Source organism: Bemisia tabaci, chromosome 3, assembly GCF_918797505.1.
Source record: "Bemisia tabaci chromosome 3, PGI_BMITA_v3".
Classification (NCBI taxonomy): Eukaryota; Metazoa; Arthropoda; class Insecta; order Hemiptera; family Aleyrodidae; genus Bemisia; species Bemisia tabaci.
Window position 1 is genome coordinate 32,770,211 of NC_092795.1, and position 22,029 is coordinate 32,792,239.

Consider the following 22,029-nt stretch of genomic DNA (forward strand, 5'->3'; position numbering starts at 1 on the left):
AGAATTAGATGTTGAGTGCTAAAACAATTCCTCTTTAAAGAACCGGGCTTTGTATTCTACATATAAGGAAAGCAAGATAAATTCACTATGGTCAGTCACTGCACATCTTCTGCAATCCAGTCCTCACTCAACAACAGCCAGGGTGACATAGAAAATACTCTGCATTTAAACTTCCCACTGCCGATACGCAGTAGGATCTCAAAACTCGTTCGCAGAAATAATTTACTTGTATGGATTGACCTTGCGGGGAAGTGATTATCACTGTCAAAATAATTGGGTTAGCAGGTATGGGATCTTGAATGGACACTCAACAAATTATTTAATTCCCTAAAATCTAAACTGTCAGACTTATAGACCCTCAGCTTTATCCTTGCTTGAGGGTTCTTTCTTTAAAGCAAAAGGGCTTTTTCTCATTTCCTATTTTGAATATTCTGGTAACAATCCAAATCAAAGTCTTATTCAATAAACAAAATATTGGGGAAAAACCCCAGCTTTGATAATTGGGCACCGGAAAAAAAGAAAAAAATTCTTAAATTACAAACCTCCCTTGTACCAAAGGAGTCAATGGCAAATGTCACAAAATGATACTTTGAAATGGGTGAGCAAGCGTAGACATTTTAATAAATTTTGAGATCCTTCCATTTCTTAATTTCAAAGATAATTTCCTGACAAACCCAAATTTTTTGAATGGTAGAAAACTTTAACTTTTTCCAGTTTTATGGGGCTTTGCAGCTTTTCTGCCCAGTCAAAAGCAGCATACTAAACCATCAAAATTCTCTATTCCACAGCTCGTGGAAAAAGCTACCTAACTCAATAATCACATCATGGGCTGTTTGCACTAGTTTGCACTGACAGACAACCTTTTACTCCTATGTTTGATGACTAATACCCAAAGATCCGAACGTCTCGCAGAATTTAAAATCAATACAATGTTTGAAATATCAAATTCTTGCAAAGCAAATTAATGGAGAAAATTTAATTTAGAAAGCACCAGGGACAACACTGTTTACTTTTTATCTTTTTCAAAGTGGTATAAATTAGTACTACTTGCTCAACCATTTCAAACCAATCAAAATGGTAGAAACCATGACATACTTCACTTTTTAAAACAACAAGCTTTGTTTTAAACTGATCGATAACTGATCATGGTAAGATAACGATCATGACATGATTCTAGGACACTGAAACTGATCCATTTATGTTCAGATATTTTAAAATTAAAGTTTAATCAGGACTCACCTGGGTGATTCATAAATTACAAAACAATAAAATGGTTTTTATAGAGAAAAAAGTTTTTATGACACTCCGTAACAATGTGCTGGGTCTAAAAATTATGGGATACTGGTATCTGATTGCTATCCCTCTTCCCAACTTTTAAATACTACAGAAAAAAGAACAGCAACTAAGTAAGCTATAAAAAGGTGAAATTGAAAAAAAAAATCAAAGTGAAAACATCAGACAGGTCATAAATCCTTAACGTATTCTCTATATTATTCATAAAAAATATTTTTAACTTTCTGGCATTATTAGGCAATTTTTTCTTCATTGTCTGCAACTAAGTTTGCAGAGACATGTATGTAATAAAACCCTATCAAAATGAAAAAACAATCTTGCAAGTTGTTATCAATTTTTCTCAAATTATTGCAGTGTTTCTAAAGCATTTCTTATGAAAATGATATAAATAAAACTAGTTTATATAGAAAACGGCAAAGAAAAAATTCTTTGAAGACTGAAAATAATAAACGGAGAAAGCTAAAAGATGTTTACAAGATTATTTATTTACTTAGGTAAGATTTTCTTGCAGTGTCAAGATTTCTTGCATTTTTTTGGTTTCCTCAAACCTTGCTGGGTACTACAGATTGTAAAAAAATGCGCTTGCGAGCAAAACAAATTTGAAGATGTTTGAAGAATGATTTGCAAGGACTGTGCACTCGTACAATAATGTCAGAATTTTCTGATGTGTTCAATATGATTTTTGCATGATTTCACCTAGGGAGAGACCACTCAGTTTGTTGAGTCTCTTGTGTGTGACAAACCTATTTGCCGAGTAGGTCACTGTTTTTCTGAAGGGTGGAAAAAAAGGTATTGCCTATTTGTAAAGAAAAAAAGGTAGAAAAATTCTATAGTTTCTCCGATAATTTTTTCAAATTGTACAAAATTAAAAAATATATATTGCTACACAATTTTTTGCTGGATACTTTCCCCATCCTTAATAAAGCTGCTCTAAATTAGGAGAGACACTCGTCCACTCCCTGAAGCTTACCGTAGGTTATTGACAGCCGTATGAGGGTAGTCCGGTAACACTTCAAAGAAACAGGAGGAAAATAGAAATGACTAAAGAAACATAGGTGACTAGATCCATGGATGAAAGTAGAAATTAACTATAGAGAAAAAATGAGAGTTCGATATGTAGTATCTCAGATGCGGTAGTTGGGGTATCGAACTATCAGTAATAATAACTTGTACTCTATCTGTGTGTACTGTGATAGAATAACATTTTTTTTTGCCCTTCAGCACAATTTGCTGAACTTTCATAGTTAACTTTTTAAACGTGAATCTTTTTGAGCAAATAAAAATTGTTCATAATCTAATACTTGTTCAAGATAAAGCTTAATAATTGATTGTATCTCATCAGCAATGAGATTTATATAATATGAAAGACAAGATTGTTCAAAATTAACTACATTAAACAACAAAAAAAAAGTTAGGTGCTGCACATATAGCATGCAATATATCTCTGCTGAATTCCCTACATCATAAAAAACTACATGGTTTAGGAGCTATAGTCCGCGCCACAAAAAGTGGCGGGTGAGGGGCAGAGCCAGTTGGCTGGTCCAGTCTATTGTTGAAGGGTTGAAGCGCAGGTATTGGCCCATAGTTGAGACGGGGTAACGACTGGGCCAACACCTGCGCTTCAACCCTTCAATGATAGACTGAACCGGCCGACTGGCTCCGCCCCTCACCCGCCAATTTTTGTGGCGCGGACTATAATGTCAGGTGGCTGTATAATTGCAGCAAAGATTAGCTTTGTGGAGCTAAAAATGAAGCGCTAATTCCACTCAAGCCAATCGTTACTGGTAGTTTTCCAAAAAGTATTACCACTCCAGATCTTCATTCTATTTTGTAGAGGAAGAAAAATAAGTCTTCTCTTCAATATACAATGCAAATGCCACAGAGCTTTAATGATCAGGCGATTTCTAGAGGTTCAAACTACAACACATGCTCATTTTGAACTTGTTCAAAATTGCGCTCTTAGTATGATTTCTAGTTTATCCACGTTTCAGCGAACACATGTGATGCAGTTTACCAACTATCTGTGTGTTTTTTTTTTAATTTTCAGCTTTCAAAATGTTTCAAAAGAATCTCAGCTTTTACCTCAAGTCTCAGAAACGCTAAATAATTGACGTAATAGTAAACGTTAAAACTCTGGGAAAAAAGTAAGAAAAGCTGTGATGAATGTTTGTCAGATAATCAAGGCTCTGCAGTGCCTAACTTAAAACCCCAAAACATTGCCTCAAAACAATGGAGGAAGAGAAGCTTGTGAGGAATTAAGCACAGTCTTTTGAACCCTCTTTTCACTAAGCGTTTTTCTCGCAAAAACATGCATGTGCTTAGGAAGAGGGTGGTAGGCAAACGTAGAACTAATTCTTAGTATTCTATGTATTATGTTATCAACTTGCTGGGAGATCAAGTGAGGGTCTGAAACCGATGAATTGCCATCTCCGTTCCATGTTAGCACCAATTCCGACGAGCTCTTGCAGGAAAATGGATGGGAAACGGTTCATCAGAGTTTCGATCTCGTTTGGTTTCAGAGTTGGCTCTAGCTTTTGCACGAAAGACCAAATGTAATCAACCCCTGCACCAAACGGATGAATGTGAAGGAACATGGATATAAGACCTGTAAGAAAAAAACACCGTAAAAATTAGTACAGGGTCAGCTAGAAAAAACTGAACTCTCCTGCAGAAAAGAGTGGTCATAAATACCGATTAAAAATTGTGTCAAGGATCGTAACCAAGTACAGTAAAAAGGCTTTGGTGCATTTAAAAAGAATTTTTAGAATATGTATTGATTTGTTGGAATTTGAATATTCAGAAGGAAACACTCTCAATATTTGAATAAAATTTGCGGATGATTTACTTCATTTTTTGTGCTGAAAAAGGCTGTTCAATTACATTATAATCCAAAAAATTTGGGACCCAAACATGACTGATAAAAACTTTGAATACTTTTTCTCATAGGGAGGTAAGGGTAAGGTGTTCGAGGGATCCATCAACGCACCTATCAATTTGGCATCTCGTTCTAAAATTTTATTCGTGGATGGGCAAGTTATGTTGGCAGAAGAATCTGCTTCTCGATCTTCAGATTTCTCTGGAGCGTTTTGTTCGGTTTCGGCGCCATCTTGGGAGCTTAGACGCACCTCCAACTCTTTCACTTTGGTTTCTCTCTGCATTAGTTCCAGCTTGGATTCTAATAATTGCTGTGCGGACAAGAAACAAAACGAAAATGACAAGATAAAATGAGGAAACTTAAAACAAATAGATCATACAAGCTTGCAAACATTCAGAAGAAGATTAGTATTTTTAAGCCAAAATATTTGTAAAATAATCCTCTAAACAGTGGTGCAAATATCCTAACTTCGAGTATTTGGCATAAAAGTCTCTTTATCCATGCACAGTCACATGTGATTTAACATTTTGTGTTTTCATCATCAGGGGTTATGGTCTCAGCAAATGTTGTAAACAATCTACTTGAATGCAGGAAACTGGAAGGAAACAATGCCCCCCTTGTTTACCCCTTGTCTGAGTTTTAACAATGAATTAGAACAAAATTCACAGAAACTTTGCACTCTGCCCAGCTGCAAAAACATCTTCCGTTTTCTAGACCCCTCAAATTATTTATAAAGCATACGTAATTGAGGTGCTAGGTGCTAGAAAGGTACTTCTTGGTTGCAGTATTTCTGCATCTCTGCTTATATTTAATTCATGATAAGAAAAGCGAAAGCATACATTTCACTGAAATTGTTCCTGAGTATTTTTCATAATACAAAAATTTTCTGCAGAAAAAGTTCCTGAAAAATCATCCGTTAGAGTTTTCTCCAAGACATAAATTAGCAATCAAGATTCTGAAATCCTGCAACTGAGAATTGCCCTTCTCGCACCCAGTACCTCAATTATAATCTTTTTCAGAGTCTGCCGTCCTCAGAAAAAACTCTGTATCTCCATTCTGGGTGTTTTCAGCTTTTCACTGACAAAGTGTCTTGCTGCAAAAAAACTAACAACCCTTTATCCTTTGTATTTCTAGAATAACTGTGGCATACCATTGAGAATTCAAAATTACAAAATGAAACATCATAGTGATCAGGATTTCTCACAATAGAGCAGCATGTGTGGAAGAAAATTGCAAAGTCTTGATAGGAGTTGCGGCATTTTTCTTGCCACAGAAGTGTGCTTTCATTTTGGGTATTCTTTGAAGTAAACAGTGAGTTTAAAAACAAGAGAATCGGATAGGTAAAGAGAAAAACTGTGAAAATACCTGTTGCATCGCTTTCAAAGTTTGTTGGGCAATCCTTAGCTCTTTCTCTTTGTTTTGAAATTCTTGTTGGTGATCAACGCGAATTAAGTCAATTTCATTTTTGTAAGCTTCTAGCTGGCAACGTAAACTGTCATTTTCCTCCTATGAATAATTCAAATTATTATACATCAATGGACAGAAGTTGGTCTTGATGGGGTTAATCTTGCTTTCTTTAGTTACACTTACACTCATTGAATTTTTGTAGAACAAATTGTCGACTAGTACTTACGTTTTGAATTGCTCTCATAGGAATTGTTTTTTTTTTTTCCTATCATGCAACGGCTATTATAACCTGGAAATGCATTGCCAATTGATAATGGGACACATTCATTTCCTAGAGGTACGAAGTAAAGCAGGCTTCTAGAAATTAGAATTTTTAACCTATCATGGCAAAAAAAAAACCCTAGTATGAATATGCCAAAATAGAGACCCATTTGAAACGATATTTTTGGCAGGCTCTGATGACAGAGCTACGCGTTTGCTGATTGCCTGAAGTCAGCTTCAGGCATCGCCTTGCTATGTCAACTCGACTGTCAGCTTTAAATTGGTTGGGTTTTGATTAGCCTCTTCTCCCCTCAGAAATGAAGTTTTGAAATTTTTGGTTTTATCAATAAATTTTACCCAGGATAGACTATAATACAACCCTGCAAAAATTCCTTGCCACTACCCTATTACACAGTGGGTGAGTTTCAACAGTTAACGTGGTAATTTTTTTTTTAACACAAATGACACACACACACTTTTAGTGGCATTTATTTCTCAATTTCTCCTATTTGTTGCTTTTGATTGGAAAATACCTTCACGGCGTAAATGCAGGTCTAGGAGAATGATATTCTTTGACCATTTAGCATCATTTATTCATTCATATCTTTTTACTTTCTCTATTACGTAATACGTATTAATTTGTAAATAAATAAGATAATATTATTGACTGCACTTAATTGCAAAAATATCTACAGCATTGAGCTCCATATGTTGCAATTTTGGTTTAAAAAAAAAAAAAAAAAAAAAAAACACAAAAAAAACACAAAAAAAACAAATGATATGAATTAAAATCGCTCTTTTCTCATATTATAAGATTCCTAGTTTGTAATTGACGATTTTTTCAGTGATATCATCAATGAAAAATCATGATAAACTGAGAAAAAATGGTAATTTTATTGCAACTAAGTGGCATGTATTCGCAACTTCATGTCAATGATTCACATCTTTCCTACTGAAAATTCTACTCTGTATAAGTCCCTTTTCGGAGATGGTCAGATGTTAGATGACCTGTAAGTTGGACTTACTTTTAGTTTGTAGGTGTCAGCAGTATCTTTCTTGTCCTTCTTGAGCGGGGAGGCAGCCTCATCTTCACTGTCTGATACCTCCATTTCATCATCGCCTGCCACAACGGAACTTTCTTGAAACTCCTTCATTTTCACATCCTAAACAAGCACACCTCATCGCTTAAGTATTGCTTTATATAGAAATATAAGTATTCTCATCAGTGGACAAAAGTGACTTACAAAAACCTACCATTTGGCCTCCGGTTTGGAATTGATAAAGACGCAATGAAGTCTGACGAAAACAATGATCGCAGTTTGACTGTTTCAAATTCAAAATGACACAAACATAAATGAGCTTAAACACTTATAACGATACCTACTTTACGGAATTGGCTAATTGAGCAGATAAAAAAATTGAATTTTGTGCAGGAATACGAAGGTATCCCAGAAAAAAGTTCAAACTGATACATTACATATTACAGATCAGATATAATCTTTTTAATGTTGAGAGTGAGTGAACAAATTTTCACCTTATGAAACCTGTCTTACACTTGGAAGACTTTGGGTGAATCAAAACTGAAAAATTTTCCCGGAAACCTCACCTTGGTATTTTGGAGAGACCAGATATATCTCCATCCAAATGGACTGAGTTCTGAAAAGGTTGGTGAATAAATGAAAATTAAGTTATTATTACCTGTGAATTTTACCTTCTTCCCTTCATAGTTCATTTTCTCGAGAGTTAGTTTTTGCTCTCTTACTTAGTGTGATTACTTTGGTTATAGATTCCTTCAGTCACATACATATACATATACTTACAAAATACAAAAAATAGGATGATCTGAGCTTTTTTGCTGGCGACAATGAGAGGAAGCACATGCACAATAGAGAGCAGACGATAAAAAAATACAAAAAAAGTTAATGTTTATGGAGCTTTAAAGGCGACTGGAAGAAAATGTACAGCTGATGAACTCATGAACTAAAAAATTTAGGTCTATCTTTGCTATTTATGACAATTATTGCAATTTGGAAGGGACAGAAATTCCGAGGATGTTTAAGTTTTATGGAAGAGAGAGAGGCCATCAAACAAAAATAAATATACATTTTTTTATCAATAACCATGCTACTGATGAAACTTTGGAGGTATGTTTAGAATTTTTGCACCTTCATTCAATGACAAAGGATTTTCAATTCTGTGAAAACACTTGCAAGGACCATAAATCAAACCAATATTTGAATTTTTGTCTTTTTATAAATGGTAAATAATAATAATAAACTATTTTAGAGCTGTACGTAAGTTTTTAGATAAGGTTCATGATAGATAACATGAAAGGTTCAAAATACTCTGACTTAAGACTTTTCAGTAATGAATTCATTTCTTTTTTTTTCTCTTGAAGGTCAAATTTTAATGAAGAAATAACTTGAGAGTAGAATAAAATGTTAGTAAGCCTACATTCAACCAAACTACCCTTTGTCTTTATTATACGCCACCAATCAAATTCAACCATTGGAAAACAGATTATTAAAACTACAAATAAAGAGGGCAAAAAGAGATAAGGTACACCATCTGACAGCATAAGAGAAAGAGTATAAAAGACCTGGCATAAATAAAAAAAAATGGATAAAGAGAGATATAGCTTTCTAGATAGGTATGGGCTAAATGTCTTATACGATAAAACCTACCGCAAGAAAAGAAGGGAAATCATCCTATGAACTTGTTTCATATTTGTCTGAGATTTGCGAATAAATTGAGCAGAAGAGCTGCAGTTCAGGAACATAAATTATTTGAATAAGGAGTAAACAGAGCATACATTAAAAAGCAAAAAGTCATGGCTACTTCAATAAAATTAGAAAAACTCAGGGGTTTTTTCATCACTTTTACCTGAAACTTTTGAAGGGCATTGGAGCAAGGAAAACTTGACAATGCTGGAATTCGCTTCAGATAACTTGGCAGACGTTTACTTACCATTTGAAAGCAACTGAGCTGCCGGTGGTAAATAGCAATTAAGGATAGAGCAAGAGCTATGATGCTGCCATGCGCAGACAAGTGTAACCGTACAAGTAACTGTCTATTGCCCATCTCAGTCCAAAGTAAACAGCTGCCAACTTACCTGACTCGAGTTCAACTGAGAATCCAGGAAGGGAGAAAGCAACCGATTAACAAAATAAAATAAATGAGAGGCAAGAAAGAAAGGAGCAAGACTTGAGGGGAAGAAAAAGTGAAGATAAGAAAAAACCTACCGCTGCCTGCTTCTTCCACGTTTCAATGTTTTTCCTCTGAGCTTTTGTGAAATGATCCCAAACTTTCTTGTGCAACGCTGAAGAGAAAACTCGTTCGATCTGATTGACTTCAGCCAAAAACCAACAGAGATAGAGCAAGTTAATCCAAACATAGCTCAGCTTAAAAGGTTGGTCAGAGTTAAAACAGACGCATACCTACTGCACCATTATGGAAACTTTGAGGCCTGCGAATCCTGTTAACTGGTGTGATCTTGGAGCTTCACACACGTGAAACCTTTTCTCCACAGACTTAGGACTTGACTATTGGGTTTCCACTTACTTCTAACACCAGGGTGTCTACTGACAGCCTTCCAAAGAAATTAAGTACTTCTATGGAGCGTTACCTGTACTTTACCTTGCTGATGACAGAAACGAAGAGCCTGCTACGTAAATGATAAAATACTTTTCAGGCCCCATTTTGCCACGATTTGCAACTGATTCATTTTGGAAAATTGTTGGTACATTTAATCAAACAAATTTTACAAGAAATTCTTGTGTCCAAAATTTCACCAAATTTCTGAACTTCTGGAATATTAATGAACCTACCAAAAAACCAGGTACCTTTTCTGGAGCTAGTAGACACCCTGTGTGCACGTTATGATACCTTTCCAGTCATTCATGCAATAAACTGTATTCATGTTAATTTTAGAGCCAGGCGAAATTTTGAGAGGTTTATGTAAAAGGTTCAGTTAAGGTTTAAAATTCTGAATGGACCAATTTTTGAGACCAATTAGTAGTTTTTAAGCACAATAAAAAGTTTCTGTTAAAAATTCATGATTGTGAATCTCTGTCAGTTTCAGCTTTGATTCAAAATACAAGATTCGCATGGCTCCGGTCAAATTTACCTTTCAATTTAGAGGTGAATAGGTATTTACGTGTGCTTCAATTTGCAGAGAATGTTACCATTGATAAGACCTCTTGCAAAGAATCTCTAGAAAAGAAACTATAGGTTGTTCAAACAGTTCTTTACCTGAGCAATCCACCAAGGTTTCATTTGTTTGGAAACTATTTGTACAATTACCAATCATAGACATCTGGTTTCAGGCAATACAATTGTTACATTTTTGTACCAGAGCAGCTTCAAGATTGTACGTAAGATGTGATTTTTAATACTTACTGAGAGAAAATAGTCAAGGACAGGAGATAATTTTTAGTGAGATTCTCTGTTGTTAAACAACTCCAACTAGAGTGATATTTCTTAGATATATCAAGTAACTTACATTTACTTCGCTGAAAACCAAATAACTAATCATAACAGAAAGGTTGCGTAATTTTACAGATATCAGTGAAAATACTGGAATTTTCAGCGCCTATGAAAAGAATCAAACAACTTACTCTTTGACTCCACTCTATTTGATATAATGTACAGGTTCAGATGGATGATTGAGAATGGATGATTCAGAGGGTGAGAGTAAAAACAAAGTGAAAGTTGCTGAAAGTGGAAGAAAAAGGACTGCTGCTATATTGGAAAAACATTTGAACGGGCAAAAGCGCTGATTTTCACTTTGATCAAAGATACGAAAAACCCTTCCAGTAGGGATTGACGAGTAGAAAGAGCTTCTTACGCAGCAAACATAGTATAATGGGAACAAGAGAGAAATCAAGATGCTCAAAATGGATAACATCCATTTCATAACTGACTTTTTGAGATCACAAGTTCTCACTTGTAAAGCCACTGGGAATCCGAGATATTACAGCTGTTCAGCATCAAGCACATAAGCACAAGATTAGGACATGGGTGATAGAATAAAATCTGCTAGATTTTGAAGAATGGCGACGGAATGAGGTGCTTAAAGGATATCCTCACCCTCTCATCCGTTAGAGACTAATAACTAGAGAATTTGGAGGTTACAAAGGGTGAATGGTAGAACCTAGTTTCCTCGAAAAACCGATCCATAAAACCTGATTACCTTAAAGAGCCGAAAGGTTGAATTTTGCTTGGGGTCCTGCTCTCAGTTTTTAATACACCTCCAAAACACCTATGATGCAAAGAAATAATGATAAGAGGACTCTCATCAATAGCTTTTGGAGTTTCGAGAGTCGGAAAAGCCGAGCTGTTGCCCTGTATATTTATCCTACATGCTGTGTAACTTAAAATACTAAAATATACGGCAACGAAGCACAGAATCAGAACTCAGGCAGTTCCAATGCAGCTGCCTAACAGTTGTAACGGAGTTGACGAAACAGACCAGGACCATAAAATCAATAAGGAGGGATTTATTTGCAAAATCCTACTTCTACTGAGCCCCATGCTGCGCTGTCGCAGCCAGATCCAGTAAAAAAATTGCAAAACACAGTTTGGAAAAAAGGGGCAACGATAAATTTCTGGTCCACTTGCTCCTCACAAAATGTAGAAAAATTGATGTTTGTCCTTCATTTGTAAGATTACTTACATGGCACTTCAGCAACCCATCCATTGTTTACCAGGACCAATACGTGGCTATACTGTGGTGCCTAGTTTTAATGGACAAGCAAAACAGATGAGTCAGAGGTGGTCTCTCTGGAGGTTAAAACGTTCGTGAGATGCTTACTTACATTGGGCTTGTAGCTTCGTGACGCGAGCCTTTGTCTTCTCCTTAACGTGCTTCAGCTCTTCTTCGCAAAGCTCTTTCTCTGATACAATGCGACGGATGTGAGAGTTAGTATTCTGCACCATGCAGAAGAAGAGATGTGCATTGCGTTTGATACATTCACCCCTTTCCAGCCATGCTACAGCAACTGACGTGGCTTTCATGAAAGAACTCTCATCTACACCATAAAACAGTCCAAAATTACCTCGTTAGGGCATTAAGAATAAGAAATACTTAACTTTAACTGTAAAGAAGAAAAAGCCCTTCAGTAGAACTTTTTAAGTCTAGGAGCCTTCCTCAAATTGTGATATGTTGAGATTCAGAATTTATGGCCCCTCTTCCTCACCATGCAGTTATAGACCCACAAAAAATTTCTTCACAAATATCTATCTTTTTCCTCCCTTTTTCTGAAAAATTAGAATTTTTTGCCAATGACTTCACCAAAATCATTGAAAAAGTTTGAGACGATGGCGTCTTACACTGATTTTTGCAATACATCACGCACTGTTACACCTTTTTCCTCCTTCTCATCAGCACTACAACTTCTTCTTTCCCCGTAAATGATGTAATTCATGAAAAGTCTCTACGCAAATCTGTCCTTCAACTTGAAGACAGTGCTTCCTTGAAATTCAACATGCTATTTCTTCCTTAAGAAATACATACAAGTTCAAGGTAGACTTTTGATACTGGAATAAAAAGCTTTTGGCAACTTGTGAAAAATTTTAAAGGACTAGCAAAAAAGTAATAAAAGTCAAAGGAGCCTTGAAAAACAGGGGTTTCCTCTTTCCGTACCTTAACTTTTTGCTACCTATGAAGAGAAGTAAGTGCCTCAAGAATAGACAATGCTGCTCATCACAAGAGGAGAAACCAATCTTCTGAGCAATTAAGAGTATTTGAGGACTTGAAAATTAGATAAAATTTCAACATATTCAAGGACTTTTCAAGGGATCAAGAATCCTGTGGATGTGCTGTGCGCCAAAACATATCTCAGTTTTTACAACATTCATGGGCTCAATTTAAATAATTTGAAACAAGAAAATTTCTCAAAACTATTTCCTCTATTTTTTTATAACTGAGAGAGGGAGATATACTTTCTTTGAATGAGCTCAAGACAAATAATCAGAGAACGCAGCTGAAATTTGGATAAAAACTTACTTTTAAGTTTTTCTACAAGAGCGTTGGCCTCTCCTTCATTAAAGTGCGGAACTGGGGGTGGTGACGGAATGCGACTGCGCTCTTGTTCTATTTTTTCGCGGTGGCGTTGTTCTCTTTGCAACTGTCTTAAATGACATTCCCAATCGTATTGATCATCTCTTGCCTGTGCAAAGTCCACGTGAAGTCGGCCATTGTACATGGTATCCATACTTTGTCCAATTTTTATTCGGTAGCCTAACAAAAAACAGATTCATCCTTAGCATGGAAATTATCATTATTTCATCTACAGTTGTAATGCACAAAAGAGCATCCACATGTAATCAGACATATTATTGGATTTGTGCCATCTTTAGAAGTGTCTTCAAAAGAAAGAGGGTGTTTGCAATGATTCATAAGAATCATGCTTATCATATCGATGGCCAAAACAAAGTATCTCCATTTGCAATGTAGCGACTTTCTCTCATAATTTATTTTTTCTTTGGATAACTAGCCAACGTAATTACTTGAAAACTTCCTTGATTTTTTTTTCCTGTTAGCAAAATATACTGTACAAATTTTAAGCTGTAAAGTTGGCTTGTTTCACTTAAAAAAAAAAGAAAAAAACAATAGTGTATTTCCTTTAGAAAATACACTAACAGGAGCGGAAATTTTGAAACACTGCGATGGAGATACAGGGCTTCACACTTTGGCCATTTATATGTTCTTTCAACAATACTTTGTTTAGACCCATATTGGAAAAACTTGACCAACATACAATAAAAGAAATATAGGTCAATGATACCTATTTTAACCTTTTAATAATAAGGGTATAAATTTGCGAGAACTCTACTGAAGAGCTGATCTAGTTCGATATCGGGACTAAATATTGCTGTCTGCGGTGCGCAACATTTATACCATACTATTGTTTTAATTCAATTCAAACTCAGTTTATTGCTATACACTAACCATGGTGAATTGGGCTAAATACAGGTCACAATAGTTCTTTCTCATTGACTAAAAGTAAAGAGAGCACACTAAAGACTCACCAGATAGGTATAAAGCATTGTCTACTGATGACATTTCCACAAACCGAACATGACAAAACTTCTTCATGTTATTGAGTCTTATGCTTGATATATCACCACACCGGGCAAAAATTTCTCGTACCATATCCTCTGCAAAATAGAATAAAATGAAACAAAAATACAAAAATCCTGTTATAAGGACAGCTCAAAAGGAAATCAATTTAAAGTGTTGTTAGAGATAAAATTCAATTTATTAGTGAATGAAACATAACCTTCAACCAGCAATTGGAAAAGGCTAATCGCTGAAAGACTTATGATAGATACATTGGAGGCAATGATTGGGGATAGATTTTTGGATATTTTGCTACCAAAAAAGCCCAAAAATAAGCAATTAAATTACAGCAAAAATGAATAGAAATTGGTGGTACAAAATCGTTATTTTGAGAAAAAATTACTTTAAACGGATCAGTGAACAAGGTGCAAACTGAAGCATTACTATACATTTTCCATTCATCAAAATTTTACATAAAACAAGATTTTTGGAACAAACGTTATAGGAAATGACTCCTGACAAATATATTGATGTTTTCTGATGCATAAATTCAAACTTTCTCCTCATAAAAAGATTCGTTTTTCTTTTCTTTGGGAAGGGGGGGGGGGGTCCCAGAGAGAAAAAAAATAATTAGAAAGAAAGAAAACAAGCAAAGGAAAAGGAAGACTGACCAGTAGTTTTCTCAGGTAAGCCACCAACAAAGATGGTTTTGCACCCAGGCGGGCGCTTTCTTGTGGATGGTGTTGACATGTTGGGATTCGGTGGGTAAAGTATACAGTCTTTACACTCTATTATCTCTTTGGCACCTCCTTGAGCCCCAGCAGAAAATATATTTGCATCCATCATTGCACCATCCTGCGGCATCATCCCAAACTGAAAATGCAGAAAAAGCATTTGCAACCATTGCATTGGTCAATCAATATTCTGTTCCCACTACAAAAGTATGAGTGTTTTTAGTGGATCAACTGTTTATAAAACCAGATTTTGAGTGATTGAAAGCTGATCCGACATTTAACTTCATATTTCTGATTCATCGAAGATAAGATCATGTCATCTGCTAATCACGTGAAAATTGACAAAACTTTTTTTTGGGGGAGGGGGGGGGGGGAGAAAATTTTCCTCCAAAGCAGTACTGAAAAAATTGTGAGGTACTCTGAAAATTTGATGATACTTTAGCAATGTATTGATGTATTCCGATTAGCAAATTAATCGATACCAATGGTTCTTGAAATATTATGTAATTTAATCTTAAAATGGGAAAAGATTTAATAATTTCTTTTTAGACCCGTTGCTCATGAGTCAAATAAAATACAAGTATACATTTCGAACCACTAAAATTACACTTTGTGACTATGTTACATTACCATCAATATACCGTTTGGCGTCTTATGCCAGATAAATCCTCAGCAGAACATACCATGAGTGGATTCATGTTGGGCTCAACGATGCCAAGAGGATTAACGCCCATCACTGGTGGAAATGTTCCCATCTGCTGGAGCAGGTTTGACCACATCGGACCACCTCCAGGCCTCTCTCCCCCACCGCCAGTACTGAGATGTGATTCGGCACCGCCCAACTTTCCGTGATTAGAATCGACTGAGTTGTCTTGATTGTCCCTTTCGATTTCTTCACAGCTGGAAACATTAGAAAAAATTTCAATGCTCCGCATGCAAATAATATTCGCTTAGGGATAATTCATAGAGGTAATTAAAAGCTTTAGCTATAGGTAGTGCCATTAAGATACAGGTAATCTCTATAAATGACAAGCATGAATTGTTAAAATCGCAAGAAAACTCCTTGCCACCCCCCAGCCCCGAAATGCATTGTCAATTGCTTGAAAAGTAATGTTGTAGGGTATTTTTGCACGTGGTTGATGTTTAGACTTTTTTTAAATTTTTCATGGGAAAAGCTTGTTTTAAAAAATTCGATTTTTCAAAAAAATGATGGGGAATGGAAAAAAACTTGGGGTCATTCTCAGATCCAGCAGTGACAAGTACATTGTAAGTCTGACGTTTTTTTCCTGGGGGTAAGATTTTGAGTTTGCAAAAAATCATTACAAATTTCCGGAGAGAATTTACCGAAATAGATTCAAGTGGTGGTTAGGTGTTGCGCAGCACCCTAGTGTGCTATGAAAGCAACTACTACACACATACTTAAATATATAAGACGATAATTGAAAACCTTGACATAATTACTGCAGCCTGAATGTTGAAATTTTGTGTTCGTTGGGTGGAAATGGATGACATAGGTTAAATGGCGAAGCGTTATTGGTCAGCTATGTCTTATCGTTTCTTTCTCGTGCTTGTCAAGTTGAAATGGACGACAAACTAAAGGCACCTCTTGAGTATCTGACAGTATATCGTCCATTCCACCCGACAAAGAAACAATAAGACACAGCGGACCAATCTTGCTTTGCCACTTAACCTATGTAATCCATTTCCACCCGACAAACACAAAAATTCAACAATCAGGCTGCAGACCAGTTTTCTTGAAAATTATCTTGAAAAACAGGCCTTTTCGTTGGGCGTCTGACGGTCAGTTGGGAGCTTTGAACACTGACAGAATACGAAAATAACCCACATTGTTCGTTCTCACAAAACTTAAAAAAAATTGGCATTATCTTCTTCAAAATTTATCATCTAAATTGGTAAAGATAAGCACTCTAATGCGCAGCCAGGTACAAATGATATTTACCAAATAAATTACTCACCTGGAGTTGTAGTCTCTTTCTGTGCTCTGGTTCCCCCATCGATCACGTTTTCGCTTCCGTTCCCTTTTCTCATACCCTCCATCATCTTTGTCCTTATCATAGTCGGAATGGGCATTTCCATCAAGGCTCTGTGCGCCACTTAGATCCCCAAGGTTTACAGGAGCTGAAATGAAGACATTGATCTAAAATTATTTTCAGAGCATTATTCGTTCCCAGATTCAGTGAAGAAGTTTATTGAACCGTTACAAATTTCTCATTAACATTCAACTTTTTTCCCAACGTTATGCATCAACACATTTTTTCAGAACTTCCCAAGTTTTTCTTCTAAACGTCGAGAATCAAACTGTCGGTTTTGGGAGGACATACGAAGCAATTTTCCCACAAAAGAAAAATTAGCTTCCAAAACTGTTGAGAGAATGTACCTGGGTACCTTTTTTAAGTGTCATTTTTCAATGTAATGTCACCGTATGACTTCAATATGTAAGGAAAACAATATAAGGTCAATCTCAAATGTTTCAAATTCGGAGACCACACTGTTTGCAAAAGAAGTAATTGAGGAGAAAATTGTTGGGATGGATTGCAGGAAAATCATCTCAAGAAAACTTTAAGCTGAATTGAAGTTTCAAATGTGAGGTAAACAGCGACTGGAGCACAGCAAACAAGAGTTGCGTGCAGTTGTTGAACCATTTTAAAAAACTGATGACCTTTTTCTCTTCTCCTTCTTTTTCTTTTCACTCCCTTTTGAAAAGTAAGGTAAACGAAAATTTTTCCAGGAGGCAGAGACCGCTGGATTGCAGTAAACATTCAGTGTTTGGGTAATTTCTGCACTCATATTTAGGACTATTTTGAGAAAGCCAAAGTCACTGATTTTAGCCAAATTACTTTGTAAAGGTGGGCTGGTGATGCAAAAAAAGAGCAACTAAGAATGGGTTGAACAGATGAAATTCTTAATTCTTTTGGCATTTTATTAGGAATTAATAAGAAATGATGATGTAAAACAGAAAAAGCAATTCAAAGCTTTTTGTTAAAGAGAAAGCCATTCTTTTCTGCAAGATCTTTTAGGACTAATTTGCTTAGGATTTAAGGTAAAAAAAGAAGTTATTAGATTTTGTCCCGGACCTTTCATTTTTTACTGAGAGTACGCTTACGTTTGGTTGGTGCCTGGGCCATTAGGCCCATATCAAGTGGAGGAGCATCTTTAAGCAACGGTGGCATATCTAGTGGATGCATTTCATTCAGAATTGAAGGAGGTGGAAATTGTTGCGGGCCTAAAAGCAGCTGTCCGGGCGGAAGCATGGAGTGTCCAGTTGCTGAGATCATCTGCATCAGCTGTTGCTGCACCATTTGCTGATGTTGCTGCTGTTGCTGAACATCTAGATCTGTAATAAGAACTTAGAATGAGATACCGATCTATTCTGCCTCAAAAATCTAGATTTATATACTAACTAGAATAGAGTAATTCACTTTCAAAACGGTGCTGTAAGGCGTGGGGGAGCTCAGCCCCAAACTAGATGTTTAGAAATCGCAAGAAATAATGAGAACAATGAATACAACAATTATTTTCTTATCATATCCTCCAAGAATTAGGGCGGATGCGAGAGTGAAGAAGATACGTAGGTACTACACAATAGAAAATGGAAATTATAAAATTTTCTTTGGCTTCCTCCCCACCATTTTACCATATCATAATGCATTTATATTAATCATTTGTAGGAACACGGCCAAAATTTGTTGACACTTAAATATTTTTTTCCTTCTTTGTAAAATGGTCTCAAATCTTTCCAAGTTTTTTAATTAAGCCGCATAGGTATTCATTTATGAGGCTCCACAAAAAGTTGGTGTATGCATTTCTGGGACTATCTTCTGTAAAACATGGTGAAATTGATAGTACTTAAAGACTTTCTCATAGGAAGGTCATCACAAGGGGACACTCAGAGAGATTTAATAAGTTTGTGGACATTGTGTCTAGGTTCCAGGTGATTTTGGCAGCTGAACAGATTCTATATCTCTGGTGTTCTTTGATCAACTCCTTGGCAGGCTATGCAGAATACACTGGTCGTACCTGATTGAGGGTGATTTCGCCCGAATCCAGGTCTGAGCTGCAGCGGCCCCACTTGTGGCGGAGGAGGTGGTCCTGGTGGAGGAGGTCTGGCCCCTGCTCCTGTAATTAATTCATGACAGTTACGATCCTGAAAATTTTCCTCGATCACCCTTGTAAACATGATTAGAGCTGGAGAAAGAAGAGAATAGACGAATGTCATATCTGTCCATCTATCTACTTCTATTTTGTCCAGGGTTGCCACCGTTGGGGACTTTGGCCAGAGCCATTAGAAAACAGCACCATTCAACAAAACCTCATGCACCAATCGGTGGGTCAACCATTGATTGATGCATTCAGGTTAATGTGACATTTATCCATTCTTTTTTTTCCCAAATTCTACACTCAAGAAGCCTAGCTTCAGCTCTAGCAGAGAGAGTGATTGTCCACAAAATTAACAAGTATAACAGAACATGTAGTACAATTCTGTGCAAGCGTTGTTCTTCACCACTTTGAATTTGGTGTGGGACTAGTAGCCTGACAGATCAATGATAAGGTCATGAGAACTGCGATTCCTATGTTGAACCTAAGAGTGTAGAAAATGCTCTGTCACTGGGGCGCGTGAAAATGTGAAAAAGCCCCCAAATGTGGGTGGAGGCAACATTTTGAAGGGTCAAAAGTTGAAAATCAAATTAAAACAAGGGTCATCTCTTCTTGGCTTGTTGGGAAATTTTGTCAAAATCTGACCGACAATTGGGTGGAAAAGTGGAAGCTTCTACACCCCTGGTTGAACTTGTAAATGGTAAACATTAGAACTCCGGATAAATGATAGAGAGGCATGGAACTGTCAGCAACTCGCGGGCAGGTCCATTATATTTATTGCATCTGGTTTCATCTGAATGCTTTCATCCACACTTTATTTCAGACTGCTCAATCTTTGGCCCTTGTTACCATTACTTCTCATCGCTTCATTTGCAGTATGGGGTGCATACGAGTCTTAATGGTAGAGGGATATCATTTTAGTTCATTCTGTTCAATTCTCTATCCATTGATTTCTAAAAAACCATGCAGATGAGATCCAACGAACTTTGCTCAATCTTAGAGCCTCGATTCTTAGGGTGAAAGATTTCCGCAATAATCTTCCCTAAGTCATACCCTGGGAAGTAAATGGATTAACTCAAAAATGCAAGTAAAAGGATACAGACAGGGTATGAATAACTCCTATCTTTTCACTTGTGTAAGTAAGCGGTGGAAACAAGCGGAAAATTAAAAAAAATTCACAGTCGTTGCAAACACAAGATTTGACTTACTGCGTGGGAGCCCAGAGTTTAACGCATTGCTGAAACTGAAAGCCATTAAAAGGAATTTTTAATGAACAATGCAGTTGGAGAGTTCAGAGATCCGAAATACATCAGAGGCAGCCTGAGCCCCCAGAAAGTCGCACACAATGATCATTCAAGGACGATAATTGGTTATGAGAGGTGCTTTGATGACTTCTATCATTTTTAAAAACTTAAACACACGAAAATACTAGGCACTGTAAGTAATTCTAATTCTAATCAATACAGTAAGGAATATCAATCCGATTAGGAATAGTGAAGTGACTGCTTCAGATCGGGGAATGATTAACAGTTTGTTTACATCAGACAGCACCCCCGCCTCCACCGCCCCTTTCTTATCAATCATTTAGGAGGAGTTGCCAATTCGTACGCATTTCGTACGCAAGTAGATGTTCTGCAGGGTTTGCGATCGTAGCGCTACCTTGCTCCCGGTGAGTGAATGCGTAATCAATCAATTTGCGGGAGCGAGGAGCACCGCGGCCGCGGCGCAGAGATACGACTATTTGAACTTAATGGATGTCCGTATTGCATCTGCAAAATTGAAGGCGCGATGGATAGCGCGCAATGTGAACATGCAATGCTCCACGCTATACTGCCAATGAGGGATGGGGTGTCACTCAGATTAAGGAGGAAATTTGAATGACAAGGCACGATTACGTCTCTCCTATTTTCGGCCGTGTTATCACTCGGTTTCTTTTCTTTATTTTCTCTTAAATTTTGATTATTTTTTAGGATGCATTTGCAGACCTATATCTAAAGCTCGTATGTGCCGGCCCTACACAACCCACGGACGGTGCACGTGTCTTTAGCGATCCGCGGGTCAACTTAATCTAGTCTGGGCATCAAAGAGTTAATTCTTCCAATCACATTTGAATTTAATTTAATTGCCTTGCCAATTTTTGGAGACCATACAATCGTAACTTTCTTTCGATTTCTTTTTGTGAACAGAGGATGTAGGGATTTTAAGTCTCCTCTCGACCAGTCGCATTCTGCATCCTGCGGATGGATGATGGAGCGTTTTTAGTTATTTTAGATCGAAGGGGGAAAAATTCCATAAGTAGTGCTCTACATAACAGTAAAGTTTGGAAAAAAAATTAAAATCTGGCCTCCAGATTGATATAGTCCATTTTCAAGACATTTAGTGTGTTTCCACGCGCACTTTTGACAAGGGAATACTATTTGTGGTCCATTCCATCAATCCGACACTTAAGTAGTAGCCGGGGAGTAGATAGAAAACCAGCTCCAGGTCGGATTATAAGCGCTCAAGGGCCCGCGGTGCTGGCGGGCGCAAGGGGCCCGCACATTTGCGGATTTCATACTCTCTAAATTGAAGGGAGTTTACGTTTCCCAAAAAACGAATGGTTCATTTTCCCCGATCCCAGCCCTCGCCGTCATTTTAGCCAAGGGCATTTAAAATATTATTACCTAGTGTTTAATGTCACTAAAGTGTTTATTATGTGTACCTTCTTGTCATTTAATGAATTTATCAAACAAACAAACGAACAAAAAGTTAAATTACTAAAGTAGCACTCAAATTAGGGATGTCACTCATAAAATGTCATTTTATGACATGAAAATTAACCATATGGGTACCTAATGAATAATTGAGAGACTCTTGAATTTTTCCGAAGAAACAACAACCCGATCTATAATTTCTTATACACCGGGTAGGCAGTCCCCATGGGCCGAATGAGAACTTTTCGGCCGGGAGGGGGGGGGGGGGTAGAAGGCTCTTAAGGTACCTCATCAAGGGGGGCAGTGGGGTCCTGTTCGCTCCAGACAAGAGTTCGGGGAATCCTTCTCGCTTTAAAGGGGGGTCCGGGGGAGCACGGAAAAAAAATGACTGTGCGCGGATAACCATCTTGGTTTTGAATTAAAAGTTGGTGTCGTATACATGAAAAATTGATAGAATAACCAACGGCATTGTATTGTCCACAACGTCTTTAGGGAAATCAATCATTTTCAATTAGTTGCCACTAGCTATTACAAATCTGTTCACCGAGACAAAATTGATGGTAAACTAAAAACTGCTCCATCAATTAG

General features: G+C 36.9%; 1 protein-coding gene across 1 annotated transcript; it reads right to left on the minus strand.

Annotated features, from left to right (window-relative positions):
• Positions 1-783: 783 nt before the first annotated feature.
• On the minus strand, positions 784-20,307 carry LOC109043850 (ecto-NOX disulfide-thiol exchanger 1). The gene is made up of 14 exons (XM_019061173.2): positions 19,957-20,307; positions 18,671-18,769; positions 17,757-17,987; positions 16,609-16,771; positions 15,316-15,532; positions 14,570-14,771; positions 13,868-13,996; positions 12,843-13,076; positions 11,653-11,865; positions 9,079-9,185; positions 6,862-6,999; positions 5,534-5,674; positions 4,280-4,478; positions 784-3,898 (listed from the first exon to the last, which is right to left on the minus strand). The coding sequence occupies exons 1-14, from the start codon at positions 20,000-20,002 to the stop codon at positions 3,672-3,674; spliced, it is 2,346 nt and encodes a 781-aa protein (XP_018916718.1). The 5' UTR covers positions 20,003-20,307; the 3' UTR covers positions 784-3,671.
• Positions 20,308-22,029: the final 1,722 nt, after the last annotated feature.